Source organism: Cyprinodon variegatus, unplaced genomic scaffold (assembly GCF_000732505.1).
Source record: "Cyprinodon variegatus isolate N-32 unplaced genomic scaffold, C_variegatus-1.0 Scaffold1266, whole genome shotgun sequence".
NCBI classification, from domain to species: Eukaryota; Metazoa; Chordata; class Actinopteri; order Cyprinodontiformes; family Cyprinodontidae; genus Cyprinodon; species Cyprinodon variegatus.
The window spans coordinates 81,621-103,824 of NW_015151719.1; the positions used below are offsets into that span (position 1 = coordinate 81,621).

Genomic DNA, 22,204 nt, shown 5'->3' on the forward strand with positions numbered 1-22,204 from the left:
TGAAGATTGGGTTCATGTGCACACAAACATTAAGATTCAATCAGTTTGACCAAGCAGATCACATTTTCCTGACTTTATATATAATTTACAAATGTATAGACAAATAATTAATCTTTTTAAGTCAATATGTAAATGATAACCTGTTTGTCTTGTGTTTAAATGTATTGCAGAGATGCTAGAGGAGATCCAAAAGCTTCATAAAATCTTTATGTCAGACGAGAAGCGGCTGAGAAACTCCAGTAAAGCCGTGGAGGACTCTATGGATACTAGGCAGGAGTTAAAGCGCAAGCTTAGCATGTGCAAAGGCAGAGGACCCATGGCAGCACTGGAGAAGAAGGTCAAAGAGCTGAGTGTTCTCAAACTCAACCAGAAGGTGAAAAATATGCACACAACACTGCATGCAGCAGAAATTTGCACAGACCCTGTACTTAAACATTCAACACATCATGCTTTAGGAAATAAACCACCAAATGTTTTAGATCATGAAACTCTATATGCATTGTGACAAACAGCATGCAGCAGGACTTTGATATCTACATGCACTAGAGCAAGGACCACCACAAGCATTAGAACATATACCACAACATGAAAATTAATACAAACTAGAACCATTTAAAGTCTGACAGTTTTGTCATGATAAAAAAAAAAAACAACATAAATTTTTAGATGGGCTTATGAATAATGATGGAAACGTCTCCCAAAGCAAAAACCTGTAGCTCTTCTCAGATGTCTCACAGTTTGGTTTATAAAGCATTCTTTTCAACTCTCCTGATTTATGTGTTTTTTCAATGTTATTTCCTGCCAATCTCCCGATTTTCCAGTGAAGGAAAAAAGTAAGCTCTTTCCTTTTCGCCTTGATATATGTCAGAGTATCTGACAACAGGGTTTCACATACTGTAACATATCCCTCACAAAGCTTACTTTTCTGTAAACATGGATTTATCAACATTTGTGTAGCCTTGAACTACAGTACCTTTCGGTTTTGTCACATGGCTTCTATCAACCATTTAACTATATAAATATGCAGTATTTTCCAATGAAGAGGAGATTTTGTTTAATGTTTAACCCTAGAGTTCTCATTAGTGGTAATATATATGGACTTCATTGTTCCTCCTTAAGTCTTATAATTAATTAAAACAGGGTGGCATATGAGACTTTATATGATCTTCTGATTCCTCTGAAAAATGTGTTCCAATGCAGGTCTGTGGGCAACCAGATCCGAAGGACTGCTCAAAATGTCCTGAAGGGCAGATATGTGATGGAGCTGTCCCAGCTTCTCAGAAAGCTTTAGAGATGGAAGAGAAAGTAAAACAACGACTCGTCGAACTCCCTCTCAAGCTACGGGAGTCTGAGAGAAAGGCAGGTTTACACCGAGAACTCTGGGAGAGCTTCTCTATTAAAATGGTTCCTGCTTTGGTTTGGTACTAGTATCAGAAAATAATTTTTGATTGATTGCATGAAGAGAAAACCAATCTGGCTTTCCTCAGCTCCCTATCTCCATCACCAGCTGGTAATTTTAAAGACCATGAGCCTTAATAATAGTAATAATAGTACTATTTAGTTTATAGATTTAAGATCGAGCCCCTCTTATATTTTTCCAGCTCTAACATGCTCATCTGAGAAATATTTTATGGATTCTTTCATAAATTAGGGATTTCCATTTGAATCTATAAATATATGCCCATATTCTAAAATTTGAAATAATAGTTTATATATTGTTTTTGTGTTTTTTGTTTGTTTTGTGATGAAATATCATGTAATAGGTACTTACTATATTACTTGTGATATGAACATGGTTTTCTGAGAATACTGTAAAAAGTCTTAATGTATATTCATTGAATTTGGTGCTGCCAATTCTGTTGAAATTACATTCAACAAGCTTTATAAAGCATGAGAATGAGTTTAAATGAATCCATACACTTTATATCCAATAGATGGTTATCTGAAAATAGTTTGGTTGGAGATTAAATCACAAATTAAGGAATAGTGTCTGGTGCAGGAGTTTGCCCTGCTCCCCTGCATGGTCTACTGATGCTGGCGCCTGTATACCGCAAACTCTCTCCTGTCAGTGAGCCCCAGGGCAGCTGTGGCTAAAATCCAGCTTGCCACCATCAGTGGGTGAATGACTGAATGTAGTGTAAACTGCTTTGGTCAAGTCTCCTGACTTGAAAAAAAGATAAAAAAGTAAAGGAAATAATTAATCATGTTATGGAAATTAATGTAATACCACATCATTACGTATCATTAACTGTAGATTGGCTCTTTATTGCCATAAATCCACCCAAAACTCCTGATCAAATTTTTCCCCAAACCAGTTGTTGCTTCTCAAGAAACCCAGAAGCTGCATTGTAACATCTGCTGACTGTGGGAGGATCCCTACATCTCAGGTTTTGAAGGAAATCTAAAGATTTGTCTCTTTTAAGAAATGCTTTTACTGTTGTAACTGTTTCAGATGCAAGTAGCCCGGTTGGAGGCTCAGTCCACCAAAGACCAGGCCCAAGACCTGCAGCGTCAGATCAGGGAGACCTCTGGATCACTGGAGATGGAGAAAAACAGAACTAGGGAGCTCCTCCAGAGAGTCAAACAATACTTGATGGGTTTGTGTTAACAGGCATACAATCAATTAACTAAACAATATTTTTACTGTGGTATTTGTGTTATTCCTATCACCTTTACAGATCTGTGTTTCAGTGCAGGAAATGTCCTTTCTTAGTTTTACTTAATCTCAAACACGAGAGTGGATAACATCATCAACCCTGGTTTTAATATAATTTGTTAATTATAAATCTGAGCAAACAAAGATTACATGTAGGGCTCCTCAAGGCACCATTCTTGGCCCTTTTTTATCCAGTATGTAAATGCTCCCTATAGCTCAGATTATAGAGTACTTTAAAAGAAGTTTCCTTCCTGGCAGATGAAATGGTTCCTCCAGAGGACATCAAGAAAATGGCCAACGCTGTCCTGAGCATCCATTTGCCACGATCACCTGCTGAGATCCGACGGATGATCAGTGAAATATATAATCTGTTAAACAGTGTGACCAAATTCCCGGATGAACTGAAGAAGTTACAGGATAAAGCTAAAACGGCTCAGGAGCTTCTGCTGAAAGCCACAGAAATCAAGTTAGTGGTTAAAAACACAAAAGCAAGATTATGTAGCGTGGACATGTGATAGCAAGCTTTTGTTCAAAAAATTTTTTTGATAAATCTTTATTTATATTATTTTAACAGGGAGAAGACCAAAAACATCAACGTTGTAGACATCAGCAGGGACCTTTATGCAGCTGAGGAGCTTCAGAACAGAGCCAACGATGACCTGGAGGTTGCGGTTCAGGACAGAGACATGGCGAAAGATCAAATCCAAGAGGTAAATTCAAACTTTTCTTATCTTTACAGCAGTCAAATCATACCTGGTTTATACTGATCACCGTTCTGCCATGTTTTAGATGGAAAACAAACTGGACAGCATTGAGCCTAAGCTGAAGAATTGGCCTTCAGATCTGCAGGAAGAAATCGAAGCTGTGAAGAATAAAACTGAGAAGAACAGAGAGATGGCCAGAGAAGCCAGAGAAGCTGCAGAATCAGCATTTACACTCCTTCCTAATAAAGCGGTAAAATGCGATTAAAGTCTGCAGCCCTTCACTTTAGTACCACTTTATTTCTGACACTTTCTCTGCAACAGGGGCTACAGGACGTTGAGGAGCAGTTTCAGCTTTTAAAGCAAAAACAATTGAATCAAACAATTGGAGGTGAAGCAGCAGATCGTCTGAAGAGAATCCAAGCGGAGGCCGAAGATATGCAGAGACAAATGGAGGACAGACTGCGACAGTTACAAGGTTTTAACCATCAGTCTAACCACCAACAAAGTGACACACTTATTTCAACAGCTTTGAAAAAGGAAAGAAATTACACCACCTGGTGGACAAACTCAAACATTAAAACTTGATGCCTAGCTGTCCTAAAAAAAATCATGACACTAAACATTTCATTTAATGGCCCACATTTGTTTAGCACTTTATTAAGCCAAAAGACAAAAAAATCATTCACTAATTTATACATCATGATGGTAAGTTACACTATAGCCACAGCTGGAACCTGCAACCTAACAAATATATGACAAAGCTCTACCTTCTGAACCGCTGTCACTGTCAATTTGTCTCAACCAGAAAAATATATATAGGCTATATATATGTCATACACCATGAAATATGCAATTCTGGTGTCACAGTTCAGAGAAAAAACAAAATTAAAGCTGGAAGCTGTGGTTCGGGATCTTAGTTTTATGGAGTGATTTTTTTTCCCCATTATTGTTAAAAGCAAAAAGAACATTTTGCAAATAGAAAATTTAAAAAAAAAATAGATAGAAAAAAATATGCAATCTAGAAAAAAAAAAAGTTACAAAAAATATAAATCAAAAAAAGACTTGTAAAGTAACTTTGCGGTTTTCTTCGATTCCATTCCTTTCAAAGTTTAATTGTATTTCTTTTTTTAAGCTTCATTTTTTTCACTTATTTCTTTTTATTTCATTTTATCAAATTGAGTTTTATGTAACAATTTTTTTTTTCAAATTGCGTTTTACAGATCACTTCAAGCCCAATTCAAATGTTGTTGTTAACATCCATGCAGACGAAGAGAAATGCAAACTTAATGAACAAGGTTGAATCTAAAAAATTTAGAAAAAAAAATCCTCTGGCAAAGTGAACCTTTTTTTTGTTCAACACAGCTTGAAAGGATTTGAACTTTATAGAAATGCTGTCTCACACAACAATATTGATGATTATAATTTGTAATGTATCATTTTACATTATTTTCTCCAAGAAAATTATATAAAATTAATACTCTAGGATGTAATGTGGTTAGGATTATAATCTACATTATGTAGATTTATATTTATTGTTTGAGAAAAAAAAAATTTTTTGTCCTAGTTCCAGTCATCCGGCAGTTTTTTATTTACCGGTAGTCAGAAAAAATCTTTAAAATACATCATTAGACGGAATAGAAACTAGATCCAACCAGATGATGTAACCATCATATTAGGACTGAAGCAAAAGAGACCAGAATATGGTTTAAACAACGCAGGTTTATATTCTTGGCAGAAATAGTATGACCCTAAATTCCTATCGGTTTATGTAGTTTAAGAAAAGGAGAAAAAAAGCATCTTGAGAATGTTCCTCCTGCTAAACCATTTTGGCGTACTACTGTGGCTAATATCAGCTCCTGCATTTTAATAATGGGGACTAATGAAAAGGAGGCTGGTTCACATGACCCTAATGTCTTCACAGTGGGTTCTAAATGCTTGAACATTGATTTCTGTGATCCTTTTGGATTAATCACTGTTAATGTTTCCTGTTTATGTGTTTCTGGCAGATGTGGAGCAGAAGATCCAGCAGCTTCTCCAAAGGAAGAATCAGAAAGTAGAGGAGGTGTCCAACCTGCTGAAGATAGTGGAGTCACTACAAAAGGAAATTGCCTCTCGGGCTATAGAATATAGCCGCTGTGCCCCATAAAGACTATAAAACTGAATAAAAATGATTCATTTAGAAGACTCGTCTTTTCATGTTACTTACTTTTAAAAGAAAAATTAGGAATAAATTATATTGGAATGGACTATATTTTTTAATGCAACTTACTAGACAATTAAAAAGAAATAAAAAACAGGATAAAAGAAAAACAAACAAACTACATGTTTTAAAATATAATATTAAATGATAATATCACATGCTAATATGAGAAATTACTTGTAAGCTCTTTGTAAATGAATCTCACCGAGATTAAATATTTTATCTGCCTTTTTCAGATGCTCCAACAAAAAAAACTATCAAGCATATCATCTTTAAAGATACATGTTCTAATGATGTTATGAGGAAACAAAAATATGTTATCAAAACAGACAAAGAAACTATAGATCTGTGTTGCTTTCTTTTAATTGACAGCATTGTACAATGGCACTTTAAAACTAGAAATTGGATGCTTTGGTTTTTTGTCCTTTTTTTAATGATATGATTTCATAAACCTGTAAAGTAAATTAAATCAAGAGGTTATAGTCTTGAACATTTTAAATATGAAGCATCATGACAAAAAGGACAGGGCAGCCATTAAGGTGAAAGTCTCAAACCATCGTCTATCCTAATTCAATCATGATCATTTGGGATACGCTTAGTTTGATGCCTGCTGCAACACAGGAAATATTAGGTTGTGACTCCATATAACATCTATTACTACAGTTCAGTTTTTTTGCTGCATGAATTCAATGCTGTTTTATTCCCTTTTAGGAGAAAAAATCCTATCTGGATCAAAGACTTTTACTTTTTGGGTTTTTCACCTTAAATTTGATCTTTTTAAGTGTTACTTCCTCCTGGTCGATATTCCTGGAGCTTGTCTTTTATACATCTAGTACATTTTGTATAATTATAAGGATGAAGTCTACCCTTTTCTGCCTGAAAGAAATATTGGTATATCTCATTTAATGAGAGAAAAACCCACAATTGTCACAGAAATAACTTGAATCTGACTAAAGTAATAAAAATTCTTCTAAAATGAAAGTCAGACTTTGCTTTTCAACCGTGCTTCAGCAGGATTATTAAGAAAAATACAAATGAAACAGGACTGGACAAAAATGAATGTACCCTTCAAAAAAAAGACTAAAGTAAAAGTGTCCAAAGGGACATGTTAAATAAAGGTGTGTCTACTAATTAGCATCAGAGGTATCTAAAATCTAGTAATTAGTCAGTGTGTCCATATATAGGGCTTCAGGTAGTTACTGTGTTGCCTGGTGACATGGTGTGTACCACACTCAACATGGACCAGAGGAAGTAAAGGAAAGAGTTGTCTCGGGACATTATTTAAGATCCATGGGATTGTAGCCAACCTCCTTGGACGTGGTGGCGGAAGGAAACTTGATGACGAATCAAAGAGACAGGTAATGAGAATCGAAACAAAAGAGACCAGAAACATTTCTTAAGAGATTTAAGCTAAACTTCAAGTTCGAAGAACATCAGTGTTAGATCAAATAATTCAATCCATTCCATGTATGACTTAAGGTTGACTTTATAAGAGATGACCAAGGAGGACGCCGTTGTTGAAAACAAATCATAAAAAAAGCCAGACTGGAATTTGCCACACTGCATGTAGGCAAGTCACAAGACTTCTGGAAGAATGCCCAATGGACAGATGAGACTTAGGTTGAACTTTCTACCAAGGTATATAATCTCTATGTTCACATATGCCCCTCCCTGGGCTGCCACCTTATCTTGGTGGAGGAGTTTGAGTTTGACAGTTACAGGAATCATTTAAATGCACTGATTGACTCAGAGGGTTTTTAACAAAATATTAAATTGAACATCATTTTTGTCCAGGACTGTTTCATGAGTTTATTGTTTTATTATTTATATTCTAATAAAGCCTGTTTGAAAAGCAATGTCTGACTTTCATTTGTCCATTTTCATACAATTATTATTTAATAATACTTTTGTTAGGTTCAAGTTATTTCTGTGACAATTGTGGAGCTTCTATCACTAATGTAGGGGGACCAACAATTATGTTCACGTGTACAGTTTAATAAATCAGTGGAAAGTACTTTTAAGACAGATTTTACTTAGACAGTAGACTGAGATCAAGAGTATATAGGCCTAATTGCCAAGAAAGAACTTATTTTTGCTTTGACTTGTAAACATCAAATCAAAGTCATGACTAGGGGTATGCCATTAAACACAGTAAAAAATGTCTGTTTGCCATTCAGATATCTGCCTTCTCGAACCTTAAATAGCCACTCATGGGACTCTGAAAGTGCATGGAAAGAACTGTAAAGAACTGAGTAAAGAGATTTTCAAGATAATTGACACCTAGGGAAGAGTACATGGCTCAAAAAAATTAGACATCACTTGAACCCTGTCGGAGAAAGTCTCTGGTCTTTCTCCTGGTCTTAAAAAAAAAATTGTCATTTTGGGATCAATGTTCTTTGAATTTTTTCAGATTTAAGGAGCAAATTTACTCAGATCAGTTCGAAGTAAAAGGTGACAACTTTATTACTTTGTCATAAGAGTCTCAATAAAACTCTGGTCTAATCAACAACAAAAAATGATTGCAGCCTGCCAGTATAGAAAACGGAAAACAGCTTTGGGGAAATCATGTCACAGTCAAAGCTGTTTTATTTTGTTACAGTCTTCCCTCTTTCCTACTATTGCGTCATTCTTAAGGATCTAGTGTTAAATCAAGATAATAGCCTTGGGGCATGAAAGTAACTCTAAAATGTGATAAAGGTATTTAAATCTGCCTCAGATAGCTTATTTCCTGCATGGATGAAGCCCTTTATGTCAGAATGTCAGCGTTCAGATAAATTGTGATTTATATGGGATGATTCTGGGTATTTCCACCAGGGGGTACTGTTATTGGCCCCTGTTCTCTTGTGGGGGCTTCACTCTGATAGATAAAAGTAAATTATTTCAAACTCTTTTTACAGTTATCCCCGGCAACTCTGAGGATCAGACATTTGTAATTAGGAATAACCCGGGGCCACATGTTTGAGGGTTCCAGAGAGCTTGGGACCACAGTTTGAGCTTAAATTAGGTGAGCATCGGACTGGGGAACTGAAAGAGACTTTAAAATCCAAACAGAACCACAGATTAGATTTGGATTAAGACTCAACTTTGTTTATCTCTTTGGATTACCCCTTCAGGGAAAATTCTGGTTCCAGTAGCGTATATAGAGTAGAAAAAGTAAAATGCCATTAAAGATAAAAATGCAACAGATAATATAAAAAGAGTTTATAAAAAAGCATATAAAAAGAAAAGAAGTTTTAATTTCCTGGAATATGTTTCCCTTGGAATGGAATATGGAGAGAAATCATATCATTATGTCAACTGAACTGGTTAGGGAAGGAAACACAACAAAGATACAAAGATGCATAAATGATTCCTTAAAAACATTAAACAGAATTATTGTTTTTCTTACGCATACTTTTTTGTTTATCAAACAACAAGAACTTTACAGTAAACACCTTTAAGGGGGACATGGGGGGGCTGAACATCTCTGGGCTTAGTGTGAGTGCAGTGCTTTATGGATAAAGGCTCAACATGTGTCAGCCTGCAGAGGTATCACACACAATTACAAAAGAATTTCAATTATTAATCAGATTAGGGCTCTGTATGAACCTCCATTCATTTCAGCATCTACAGCTGGGTCTAAAACAGCAGAACAGAACCATGATCAGCAGAGGCGTAGCCAGAAAATCCTAATAAGGGGGGGCCAGTCAATAACCAATGAACATCTACACTGTTCCAACAGGAACACGGACAACATCAATATTTTCTAAATAAAGACAAGCTATACTTTCTTGCAGCCTTTGTTAACAAATACACTCATATATTTAAACATCTATGCTGTCTAAATTAAAGGTATAGTGGACAAAATTTTTCAGTTTTAAGTTCTGGGGCAAACATCTTATTCATTGTCATTACTTACTTTTATTAATAATCAATCTTCATAAAACTTATATTTACATGTTGTAATATCCACATTAAATGCATTACTTGTTATTAAAGTAGTTATTTATCTCTGATTTCACTGAAGATCCCTTAGATGACTTGCAGAGACATCATTTTCTCTTTACCCAATATAAGACAAAATCTAGTTCTGAAAAGAGAATGAATTGTGTTATTATCATCTTTAATGTTAGTATATTGATGTGCATAATTAACCGCAGTGTTTTTGTTATCAGGTAATTGTTTATATATGGAAAATTAAAATGTTAAATAAGTTAAAATATTCTACTTGAGAGTATTACTGCTGCCACCGTCTGTATTAGAGGGAAAAAATGGTCGGGGTGGCCAATGATTGGGTTAGGGTGGCCATGGCCACCCCTGGCCCCCCATCTAGCTCCGCCCCTTGTCAAAGGCTGAACTAAAATAGTAGATTTATTGCATGGGGAGATAGAATATAAGCAATTATTTCAAAGTAGTACTTTAATAAATGACTACCCCACCCCCCTCCACAAACACGTTCTCATACATGCCTACTTTGTTGTTGCCAGAGGCGTAGCCAGAAATTTTTTGTAAGGGTGGTCAGGCAATAACCAATACACACTGAGGCGTGGCCGAAAGCGGATAGGCACCAGAACCTCATGGTCAATCTACCCTGTTCCAACAGGAAAATGAACGAGCAAAACATCCATATTTTCTAAATAAAGACAAACTATACTTTCCTACAGCCTTTGCTAACAAATAGACACATATATTTAAACATCCATAAATTATAGATAAAAGTTATAGTGGATAAAACTAAGTTTTGAGTTCTGGGGCATAAATCAACCATCATTGTACTTGTATCAAAAAAGATTCTGCAAAAAATTGATATTTACACTAATATCTACATAAATTGATTATTTTAATTGATTTATTGAAAGCTACAGTGTGTAATAATTACAGGGATATACAGTCAGAAATGTAATATATTATACATAACTATGTTATTTATCATCATCTACGAGCTCAGCCTCTTAACCTTAATATTTGCGTTGCCTTAGAATTCGTTATTTATAATTACATAGGAGCGGGTCTCGCAGCCATGGAGGCAGACATCTTTGCGCTACGGCAGCGCAGAGCCAACAAACTAGCGATTGCGAGATCGCCCATTACGCTCGAAAGTAACTACGGCAAGTTACGGGTAATAACGGGTATATTTATTATCTTAAGTCTACATGAAATCTATACCCTACACAGACTAATGAAATACTATCTGTAAAATGATCTATGTAAACAAACCTCATCACTTGAGAAGGTAGGTGATGCGGACATCGTGGAAGACATTTTGTACCGTAACGCTCGCCGTACTGTTGGGGGGGAGATGCGGTGGGGGGGAGATGTTCATGTTGCTGTGGTCTGCAGTCTGGACGTTAGATGTCGCTGAAAATTACACACTTAAGCTTTAAATTTTTATCCTTGATTTCACTGAAGACTCCTAGATGACTTGCAGAGCCACATATTTTTCTCTTTACCCCATATAACACAAAATCTAGCTCTGAAAAGGGCAGGAATTCTGTACTTCTTATCTTTGATGTTAGTTTATTGATGTGTATAATTCTCCATAAAAAAAAATAAAATGTTTGGAATATTCCACTAGTGCGTATTACTGTTGCCACCATCTGTATTACAGGGAAGAAAATTGTAGGGGTGGGCAATGATTGGCTAAGGGTGGCCATGGCCACCTCTGGCCCCCCATCTAGCTCCGCCCCTGGTTGTTGCAGGTGAGCATCCTGAGGGGGGAGGGCCAGGGACTCAGGAATGTCTTTGTCTTCAGAGTCCTTCAGGATTAAGGGGGGTTGAGAGTATAAACCTTTTGTAAAATGAAATTAAATACAAAAAAAATAAATACGTAAAAATAGTTCAAATGGATTGGAGATTCAGATTCTTATTTTAAACTTTTTTCTTGTCGTTCTGTGAACTTTCTGGTGTTTTTGAATGAAACTTACATTAATGGACTAAAATGATCCTCTGATTTCATATCACTTGCGGTTTTTTATTAATTTAAAATGCAAACCGGATGTTTTCTGCCTCATTTTCTACCTTTAAAGTGGAGTACTAGTTATAGTCCAGCTCTAAACGCAGTTAAAGCTTTTTGTAACGGTCCGGAAGTGGGGGCCGCTGGGTGGGTGAAAGAGGCGGGGCTCTGAGCCCACTCAGTACTCAGAGGGTCCCGCTCTGGTTCCTGTAGGTGACATCGGAGGCTGAGGAACATGTTGCAGCTGCAGCTATCGGTGCTGCTCGGTGAGTAAATCTGTTCTTTAACATGAGCAGCTTTAGTTTTACTGAGAATTTAGTGGAAAAAGTTTTCTGGAAACGAAACCAAGTCAACCCTGAGAGAGGTGTTTTTAACCAGAGAAACTTTAATTTCTAAATGAAAGTTTACTAAATGAGAGCAGTTTAAACATCCAGAAACTCTCCCATCTGTCTGCAGATTTAAGATCAGTTCGTTTATTCAGTCCATTGATTTCTAAAGATTTAATCAGTAGGTAAATCTGATTGTTTAAAAACTGAACAAAAATCTGACCTGAGATCAGTTTACTGCAGGAAAAAAAGCAATCCGAACACAAACCAAACAAACAAACAAACAGCCTACATAAATAAAACATTTGAGCAAATCTGATGAAAAGTCAGAAAGACCAGGGGCTGAGCTAGATGGGGGGCCAGGGGTGGCTATGGCCACCCTTAGCCAATCATTGGCCGCCCTACCATTTATTTCCCTCTAAAGCTGCATTCACACCGAACGCAGCAGGAGCAGCAAAATCGCGTCTGCTGCTTCATTTTTGATGCTTGTACCAGTTTAGTTTTGACGCGCGGCTGAAGCAGCTTTGCTGCTCTGGCTGTGCGGTCGAAAAGTGGATCTGATGCGCGTTGGGCTGAGCTACTTTATCCTTTCTTTGCCTTGCAGGCATTAGGATAATAAAAAGGAACATGTTTTTCCAGCAGGTTTTAGTATTTTAAGTTAATTTAGAAGTTTCAACTGTTTCAGAGGAGTGATCATAGTGATCTGTATAATCAGTGATGTGTCTGTCTCGCTGCCAGCTCCCAGATCAGTTTCTCTGATTGGTTGATGCGGAGCGTCCAGCAGCAAAAGTTAAATTTTTCCATCTCGAGCAGCAGCGCGTTTGCGTCAGATGTTTAAATGCTCCCGACGCACTGCTTCAGCTGCTCTGGGGACATTTTGCTGCGCCTTGACGCGTGTCAACCATTGACTTTGCATGTAAACTCGCTGCTCCTGCGGCGTTTGGTGTGAACGCAGCTTTATACAGATGGTGGCAACAGTAATACTCTCAAGTAGAATATTCAAAACATTTTAATTTTATATATATTAACAATTACTTGACAACAAAAACACTGTGGTTAATTATGCACGTCAATATACTAACATTAAAGATGATAAATACAGAATTCAAGCAAAGATAGATTTTGTGTTTTATGAGGTAAAGAGAAAATTCATCTAGGAGTCTTCAGTGAAATAACTATTTTGATAAAAACTTATTAAATAATCAATCTATGTAGATATTTGTATCTTTAAATATCAATTTTATGTAGAATGATTACTGATTAAAAGTAGGTAAGTAATGACAAAGGAAGAGATGTTTGCCCAAAACTCAGCCCTGAAAGAATTCTATCCACTATACCTTTTATCTAGGAAGCACGGATGTTTGAATATATACGTCTATTTGTTAGCAAAGGCTGTGGGAAAATATGGTTTGTCTTTATTTAGAAAATATGGAATTTTGCTCCTTAATTTTCCTGTTGAAACAGTGTAGATTGACCCTGAGGTTCTGGTGCCTGTCTACTTTCAGCAACCCCTCAGTGTGCATTGGTTATTGCCTGGCCACCCTTATTAAAATGTTCTGGCTACGCCTTTGTGAAGGACTGAATAAATCTGACTCAATATTACCCTGAAGAAGGAGAAAACTGAAGAGAACTGATCTTTATCTTGTTCTGAACACAAAAAAGTCTAAGTTGATGTCAGTGTTATGGCAAAAAATAATTAATCTGAGCCTAGATCTTTCTGGTTAGAAAATATATTTTTGATGCAGTCTAACACCCAGGTGTGTCTGATCTTAGTTTAGTTTTTAAGTGGCTATTCGTTATTTTAAACTGTATTGTGAGAGGACTGTTTGTGAGATTAGAGGGTCGCCAGGTTTAAATGCAGATATCTTCATCACACTGCACTATCTACTCAACATCTTCCTTAGTAAAGCTGCTGTGAGGCGCAGATCTAAATTTAATCCTGGTTGAATTTTCGCTCTGCTTTCAGCCCTGCAGGTGATCACCTGCGCTCAGGACGGGGGAGAGTCGCTGGTTGGGTCGCCGGTTGACGTCAGCCTTCCGGAGCTTAGCGACATGTGCACTGAAGGAAGCTGTTACCCAGCAACTGGGGATCTTCTTATTGGCCGAGCTCACCAGCTGTCGTCCACCTCTACCTGTGGTCTGAAGCGTCCAGAACCGTTCTGCATTGTCAGCCACTTGCAGGTAAAAGACTTGCAAACATTATAAAGCAGCTCTGCTCTGCAGATTAATGTCTTCGAGGTTGATGAGTTCAATGCAGACTGTTACCCTGATGTACCGTCACACGAGATGAATATCTGGTCAACCAGCCTCATCAAGAATTATTTTTCTTTCTCATGAGCCTTCAGTGTCTGACTGTCAGATGATCCAGTCACTGCCTGATAACAGCGCCTATCTTCCCATGATATCACATGTCCACTGATAGCCATTCTGGATGCTAGACAATGCTTAATTATTTATTTCCCATCACAATTATTGTTCTAAATGTGGAGCAGATTTAATTCGCATAGGCCCATTTCTTTGGGTTTTGATGTGTTTGGGTTAGTGAGTGTGGTTAGAAAGTGTTTAGTCTTCCTTCTTAAAGCTGGCTGTGACTAAAACCTTTTCAGCAAATGTTCAATGCAGGAACAGAAGTAAAACACAGAGCTTCCAATGTTTTTTTTCTAAAGACGTTTCAACACTTATCAGGAGTTGCTGATGGACATGTAAAGACCTCCATGTTGCTTAAATCATCAGCACTCCTACTAGAGATTACTATAGTGCGGCGCAAGCAGACAAAATGAACAAAAACTCCTGGATAGACTGAGTAAAAGTCTAGTTGCTTCTGGTAAGTGGTTACCAAGACCTGGATGACTGAGAACTTATGCAGGCATGTTGATCTAAGGAAAGTTTATTTTATAGCACAATTCAATACCAAGAACGTGCTTGACGTGACTTAAACATTAAACAGAAGGAAAATAAAGTCAGAATAAAAGCAATTAAAGATAAAAAACATAGTAAAAGCAGTTAAAGCAAATAAAACAGCTGGACCACAAACTTAAACTAGTAAAACTTCCGTTAACAGTGTAACTTCCACAGTCAAATGCAGCTCTGAAGAAATGCGTTTATTGACTTCGACTTAAGAGAACTCAGGCTTTTAGCATTTCTGGAAGTTTGTTCTGGGTAAGTAGAGCATAGGAACTAAATGCCACTTTTCCATGTTTGGTTCTGGGTCTACAGTCTAGGCTCCAGAGGACCATTTCACAAAGCAGGTTTACTGAACACTAAGTTTTCTAAACCTGACATCAGAAAAACAGTGTTTTCTGTTTCACAAAGAGAGTTTAATCTACCTATGTTTCTGTTACCGTAGCAACATTCTCCTTAGAGATAACCTGGTGGGAAGCAGGTTTTCCTCAGTTAATGGTAAATGGCCTGTACTTATATAGCACTTTTTCAAGTCAGAATACTTGACCAAAGCGCTTTACACTACATTCTGCCACTCACACACTGATGGTGGCAAGCTACATTGTAGCCACAGCTGCCCTGGGGCTGCCGTACAGTGGCGCCGCCAGTCCTTCTGAACACCATCAATAGGCAATGCAGGTGAAGTGTCTTGCCCAAGGACACAACGACACTGAAAGTCAAAGCCAGGGCTTGAACCGACAACTCTCAGTTTTCCGGGCAATCTCCTGCATCCGACTACACCATCAAACTGTTGCTGGTTATGAATTATATCATTTTGAATGGGTAATTGTTTTTGTATACAAATAAAAGATTAGTCTTATTTTACTTGTCAGCACTGCAGAAGCCAATGCTTTTACTTTTTTTCCAGGTTTTTTCCATTGAAATTTACTTCACTAAAAAATCTCATCTAGAGGATGCTGAAGTTCTCTCCCTCACATCTTTTCGCTCATATTTCCTAATCGGTTCAGAAACACAGATTTTCCCATTTTATACCCATTGCAAACAGTCAGATCTGGCTTTCTGGTAAGGCTCTTAGTTAACATGCAGCACCGCATTATTATTCTAAAATAATTTTTCTGTTCTTTTCTGATCTTTCTCTGTTCCGTATGCGTTGGTTGTTTGGGAGGAATTAGCCAATGTAACAAGAAATCGATAAAATTACCTGCCTGGCTGATAAAACAGATTGGAGCAGCATTCTTGAACCATTCAAGGACTCAGCTTTGTGCCTCACTGAATATTTCACACTCTTAATCAGATCAAATCTGCCCGTTTCCAACCGCAGATAAGAGAAGAAGGGTGAACTTAGGAGGTGCATTTTATTAAAACTCCTCTTTTTAAATAATATCAAATATATTTTTTTAACAATTTTCCCACTGAGTCAATGGTAAACAATGCATCTGATGGTTGAAAAAAAATAAAGAATGCTTTGGAGTTTGGCTTGCTAAGCCTCCCCTCTGGTGCTCGGCCTGCTATGAATGAGGGGATGTGCACCACATGATAAATGGACAGGACATGTCCCCTAAAACAGTGCAGGCTTGTGTCCCACGCCGTTTGTGAGGACAGAAATAGCAAATATAAACCAGGTGGTTGAAAGGACGGTCTGACTGACCTGGAAAGAAAAGTAGAGGTAAAACATGTCCAATACAGATAGTCGACTGCTGCACTTAAATCAAGGCTCCATGCCAATGCTCTTTCAGCGAGTTTAAAACCCAATGAATGGATAGATGAGTGAGCTTCTTTACAACAGATCTTTGCAGTCTCTAGAACCTTCCTCATCAGCCGGTTTAAATCTTTGAGGAAACAGAGATTCGTCTCTGACCTCCTACAGACTTCCCGGCCTTCCCAGTGATGCACGCTCTGTGTGTTTGCTTTAACTCTGTATGTCTGTGTTACAGTCTGTGCTGTTTCCTGTGTAAAACGATCTCCCTATAAGGAGACGCAGAGTCTGGCTGCTGACAGATGTTTATCCAGATGTTTCAACAAACAGAACAGCTAAAAGATCCAACACCCTCCATCTAATCTGATGTTAAAAACCAAAGCACTCTGGGTTTTTTTCTTATCAGAACAAAGTTTTGATTCTAACCTTTTCGTTCTGTTAAGATCGGATTGCGTAAACTGTTTGAACCCGACGTGTTAGAGTTGAGTTTTAAAATCTGAGATGGTGTCACAGTTCAGAGGAGAGAAAATATAACTAGCAGATGTGGTTCAGGAGGCAGGCACAGTTTTATGGAGTGAATGTTGTTCCATTATTGTTGAGGGAAAAAAAAAACTAGTTTTGTAAATGAAAAAAAAACACATATTGTGAATTGAAAGAAAAAATGTAAAGAAAAACTGCTTTCAATTCAAATCACTTTATTTATGTAGCGCCAATTCACAACATGTCATTTCAAGGCAGTTTACAGAGACAATTCAACCAGATTTTTTTTTCTTTTTTTTTTTTTTTTTACAGAGTTCAAATTTTTAAATGTTACATTTTTCAAATACGTTTTTTACGTATATTACATTTTTTTATTTTTATCATTTTTAATGTCTGGTCTTCAAATTAAGTTTTGCAAATTGCATTCTTTTAATGTTGACCAATAGAGATGCGTCTCTGCTCTCCACTCCAGAGGGAAGCCAACCCTCAGAAACAAAGGGAATGCGATCTGTAAAATGGAATTAAAAATAATGCAATTTGTAAAATTCAACCCCAAAAACAGTAATTTGAAAATATAAAATGTTTATAAAAAATTTAAATACAGTTTGAAAAACAAAATTATATATAAAGCGAAAAGAACAAAAGTTACTCCCAAAATTTTTTTCTATGGATTTTTCAAAGTTTAATTTATTGTTTTATAACAAGGGATTTACTTCTACGTTGTGTCTGATGCTCTTATTTGAGTGCTATCCATGAGAAAGGATGGTAGTGATGTTTTTGATTAAACTCTTACTTATTTAGTCCTATTTCGACGAAATAGTGTGAAGCACTTTCCTGTGTAGCAACCCCCTAGCTTGAAAGTGTTGCTTTCAGGTTTATTTGTTCTTAGAGGTCTTTGCTTGTCGGGTTTATCTCCACTGACCACCAGCAGAGAGGAATCTGAGGAATTTAACTCCCTCTTGTTGCCCTCCCCCTCTGTTTTTTTAACCAGGAGGAGAAGAAGTGCTTTGTGTGTGATTCTGCAGCACCATATGATGATGAGCTGGCCAACCACAACAACAGCCACCGCATTGAAAACGTTGTCACCACATTTGGTCCCAACAGGCTGAAGACCTGGTGGCAGTCTGAGAACGGTAATGATTCGGTGATGTTTGTTCAGCCATTAAACTCAGCCACCCAAAAAGCCTCCGCTGGTGTTTGATCCCAGCCAGGTTTCAGTTGGAGGTCAAGGCATGTTTCTGCAGCTGCTCAGTGTTGATACAGTACTTTACAAATGAAACTTTACCTGTTATATCTGCCACAGTTTAAGAGAATTGCAAAGGAATCTCTTTTTTGTTTCATTTTTTAATATGTTTAGGGATTTTATCAATCCATTAATTGCATTAATAATTCCTGAAAATAAATCTTTTAGCTTAAAGTAATATGATTTTTTTTTATTTTATTTCTGAATTTAATGATTTAGGATATAGTCACTTGCTTAGCTGTTGGCAATGATAAGGTCTGAAAGATGCTTTCTCTATGGACTGCTAAGTAAACGACCCACTAATTAATCTCCCCACAGTTCTTGGCCATCACTTTTAAACCAGGTTCAGAAATAGTTTTGCTCCCATTTATAAAATAATGTAATTTTATTGGCCACTGCAAACGTAAATTACAGTTAAATTTGACCTCTGCATTTTACCAAGCTATTTGAGAGCAGTGGGCCGTTTAGAGGAACCAGGATCCAATTTTGGGTTCATGGTCCTGCTCGGGACCCAGGGTGGCAGGTTGTGGGGTTTGAACTGGGGAACCCGCAGACTTTTAAGAAAAAGGTCTGGTCTAACTCACCATGACTGGATGCCTAGCGGTTTTCTTAATCTAATGGAGAATTTTAGCATGTTCTTTTTCCCCATCATCGTATGGAAACACCCGTTCTTAAGATCTCCAAAAACCATCCTATGACAGCTGGATCTGGATTATAGACCATTCTGATTGCCATCGACTTCACTAAGTCTTTGACACCATCTAACATAGGATAAATCTGAACAGTCACCTCTTCTCAACTAATTTAAATCTCCATTACGTATTTGGATCAAAATCTTTAAAATACCTTCATTAGCAGACCCTAAAAGGCCTTAAGATTGTCCACAGTCCTATCTTGTTCAACATGCATCGCATTTTTCTTGTTAAAATCTTCCGTCATTGTAGATTCAGCATAAATATTTACTGATAGGCAGATGACACCCAGCTCTATCCTTAGATGTTGGTTCACCTGAAGAAAATGGAAGTTTACGAAGTTAACAAAGTTGGTTGCATTTCAGTAACGCAGTAACAGTAAAAGCCTTTGTGTCATATTAGACCGTACTTTTTCTTAGATGGCTCAAAAGATTTTATCTGTCTCCTTACTGCCACCTAGCTTAGTGTGGCAAATCAACTCTGCCCATTGCTAACATGCATTGCATCAAGCTAACATATTCACTCCTTGGTAACTTCACAATGTCGAAATTTCCCGCTTTTTTCAATTTTTATTTCAAATCCCTGTTTAAACTTCAGTTGGTCCAGAACTCTGAAGCCGTCATCATTTTCAGAATCTAGTCCACAATGTCTATAATTTCCTATTCTTTAAGAACTCAACTGGCTTCCTTATGAATTCTATAATAATTTTAAAATGTGTGTCTCTGACCTTTGAAGCTGAATGTAATGTTTCTGCTTCATATCTGTCTAAACTCATTTTCATCAGCTACCCATGCGCACCCAAAGCCCTTTGTCCCTGATCTACCTCATACCCCCAACTGCTGGCTTAATATAGTGGGAGGTTAAGCATCAAGAGATTTCTCTCACGAAGTGCTTAAGGATTTTAAAAGTATCACCATGTGGCTACAGAGGTTATACCGCACTCTCAGGGCTTGGATGGATGGAGTTGTTGGTGGACTGTTGGGTTGAGGATGATGCTCAGGAGTTAAGGCTGCTTCTGCCTGAATCAGTGTTATAAAAGGAAAAGCCACATTTAAACCTGAGGAAGGAGGCTTCGGTCACAAGATGTATGAAGGTTGGTTGAGGACCCAAAGCAGAGAGCAGGAGGCAGAGGTAAATCTTATAGATTTGATGAAAAAACAGAGGCAGACAACCAAAAATCCAAAATACTAAGAATAAAAAAAACCCAGAAAGCATCAAGGGAAACTCAGGTGGGAAGCCAGAGACGACGGAACAACAAATCAGCAACAAGGAACCAGCACTGAGTGACTGCAGAGGTGGAGTATATAAGGGGAACAGAACAAAAGATGGACTAATGAGCTGAATAAGGAGCAGGTGTGAGTGGAACTAACTGGAAGGAAGCCAAGGGGAAACGAAACAAGCCCAAGGGGGCAACAGAGAGTAACTAAAGATTGCTTGAATATAATGGAAAGTAAACCAGAGATCAACAAAACAGAATAACTAATAACTGAAAACTAAAAGCTTAGATTCCCAAAAGGGGAGAAGCAGGACAGCTTCAGAGTCAGAAACATACAGTTCGGTTAAAAACTGAAGTGTCTGTCAGCGACCATGTTGGGGTTATTGATGACTGCCTAATGTTTGAGGTGCACAGATTTTAGACAAACTTTTTTTTTTTCAGGTCTGGAGAATGTCACCATCCAGCTGAATCTTGAAGCAGAGTTTCACTTCACTCATCTCATTATGACCTTCAGGGTAAGCTCTTCACACAGCGGTGGTTTACTAACAGTTGTAAGATGAGCTTTCGAACTTCATCTCCATCTGTTCTCATTCATCAGACATTTCGACCGGCTGCCATGGTCATCGAACGATCAGCGGACTTTGGGATAACCTGGCAGGTTTACCGTTACTTTGCCTATGACTGCGAGACGTCCTTTCCGTCTGTTTCCCAGGGTCCAATGCAGAAGGTTGATGATGTCATCTGTGACTCTCGGTACTCGGATATTGAGCCATCCACTGAGGGCGAGGTACCATCGTTTTTTGAAAGCATTTAGAGGCAACTGCAGGGACACCCTGGTGTTTTCACAGTGAAATCATTATATAATCCATCATTGAGACCTTTTTGCGCTGGCTTGATGGTTGTTTCTTTGAAATATTTCCTCTTTCAGGTGATTTACCGAGTCCTGGATCCAGCATTTCGGATTGAAGACCCATACAGTCCACGAATCCAGAGTGCGTCTCCTTTAATAAGGTTATTTCACCGGAGTCTGAGGATTATTGATCAATAATTAAGTTTCTTTGTTTAGACTTATTGAAGATCACCAACTTACGGGTGAAGTTTACCAAACTGCACACCCTCGGAGACAACCTGCTGGACTCCAGAATGGAGATCAAAGAAAAGTATTACTATGCCATCTATGACATGGTGGTGAGAGGAAACTGTTTCTGTTATGGACATGCCTCTGAATGCGCCCCTGTGGAGGGAACAGGCCAAGCGATTGAAGGCATGGTGAGTCCTAAAGAATGATGCTGTTGGGCTAGTCTGATGTAATTTTACCTCCCCAGAGAAGATGTTGGCACATCACAGTTCTGCTAATTAAAGTTCTGCAAGATAAAACAGAATAGCCTGGCCCTGCCAAAAATTAAATATTTACATAGGACTATTAAATATATTATTCTCATTGAGTTCTTTGGTGGTTTTTTGCTTTTTTTTTTTTTTAAGTTTTCCACCAATATTCCTCTTTACTTTTATCCTGCATGTGTAAATCAATTAACAGTGAGTTAAAATTCAAATGGACCAGTAGATTTGTATGGATATTTGGTAATTATTGATCAATTATCTGTAAATCTTTTAGGTTCATGGTCACTGCATGTGTAACCACAACACTAAAGGACTGAACTGTGAACAGTGCGAGGACTTCTACCATGACCTTCCCTGGAGACCAGCAGAGGGACGCAACACAAACGCCTGCAAGAGTAAGTCCTTGGGTCTCCAAGGTGGTCCCAAAAGGCACTGGTGATTTTAAAGCCAGTTCAGGACGCACCAAATGAGGGTAGACCAGTCCAGAACTGTCCACATAGTCCAGTCCTGGTTTATAATGGTCAGGTATGCATAAGTGGATCCAGAACAACTGTTACAGGTTTTGTGGCGCAGTACAAGCATCGTTCACATGGACCTAGAATTCTTTACATGGGTCTGTAATGGTCCACATGGATCATATTGGTCAAGGCTGTCTAATATAGGTCTAAACCAGTTCAAATTAGTCCACTTATGTATAAACGGAAGCAGCTTAAAGCATATAGCCTACATAGCTATGAATTAGTCAGTTGATTTCAGTACAGATCTACAGTGGTCCAAAATGGTGTCTCTGATCTTTCACCGCCGGTTTACATTGATC

At 37.8% G+C, this 22,204-nt stretch overlaps 2 protein-coding genes across 4 annotated transcripts in view; both read left to right on the forward strand.

Annotated features, from left to right (window-relative positions):
* LOC107102512 (laminin subunit beta-4-like) overlaps positions 1 to 5,604 on the forward strand; it is a 57,792-nt gene extending 52,188 nt beyond the window's left edge. For all 3 annotated transcript variants that reach the window (XM_015401847.1, XM_015401845.1, XM_015401846.1), the window contains 8 exons: positions 171 to 373; positions 1,201 to 1,359; positions 2,453 to 2,597; positions 2,915 to 3,122; positions 3,231 to 3,366; positions 3,446 to 3,610; positions 3,682 to 3,835; positions 5,367 to 5,604. In XM_015401847.1, the coding sequence (XP_015257333.1) occupies positions 171 to 373; positions 1,201 to 1,359; positions 2,453 to 2,597; positions 2,915 to 3,122; positions 3,231 to 3,366; positions 3,446 to 3,610; positions 3,682 to 3,835; positions 5,367 to 5,506 (1,310 nt within the window). In that variant the 3' untranslated portion in view covers positions 5,507 to 5,604. The remainder of the gene's footprint in view (positions 1 to 170; positions 374 to 1,200; positions 1,360 to 2,452; positions 2,598 to 2,914; positions 3,123 to 3,230; positions 3,367 to 3,445; positions 3,611 to 3,681; positions 3,836 to 5,366) is intronic.
* Positions 5,605 to 11,611: 6,007 nt separating this feature from the next.
* lamb1 (laminin subunit beta 1) overlaps positions 11,612 to 22,204 on the forward strand; it is a 33,152-nt gene continuing 22,559 nt past the window's right edge. Inside the window, exons 1-8 of the mRNA XM_015401844.1 lie at positions 11,612 to 11,758; positions 13,785 to 13,999; positions 17,887 to 18,028; positions 20,488 to 20,561; positions 20,645 to 20,833; positions 20,975 to 21,038; positions 21,113 to 21,315; positions 21,662 to 21,782. Of these exons, the coding sequence (XP_015257330.1) occupies positions 11,728 to 11,758; positions 13,785 to 13,999; positions 17,887 to 18,028; positions 20,488 to 20,561; positions 20,645 to 20,833; positions 20,975 to 21,038; positions 21,113 to 21,315; positions 21,662 to 21,782 (1,039 nt within the window). The 5' untranslated portion in view covers positions 11,612 to 11,727. The remainder of the gene's footprint in view (positions 11,759 to 13,784; positions 14,000 to 17,886; positions 18,029 to 20,487; positions 20,562 to 20,644; positions 20,834 to 20,974; positions 21,039 to 21,112; positions 21,316 to 21,661; positions 21,783 to 22,204) is intronic.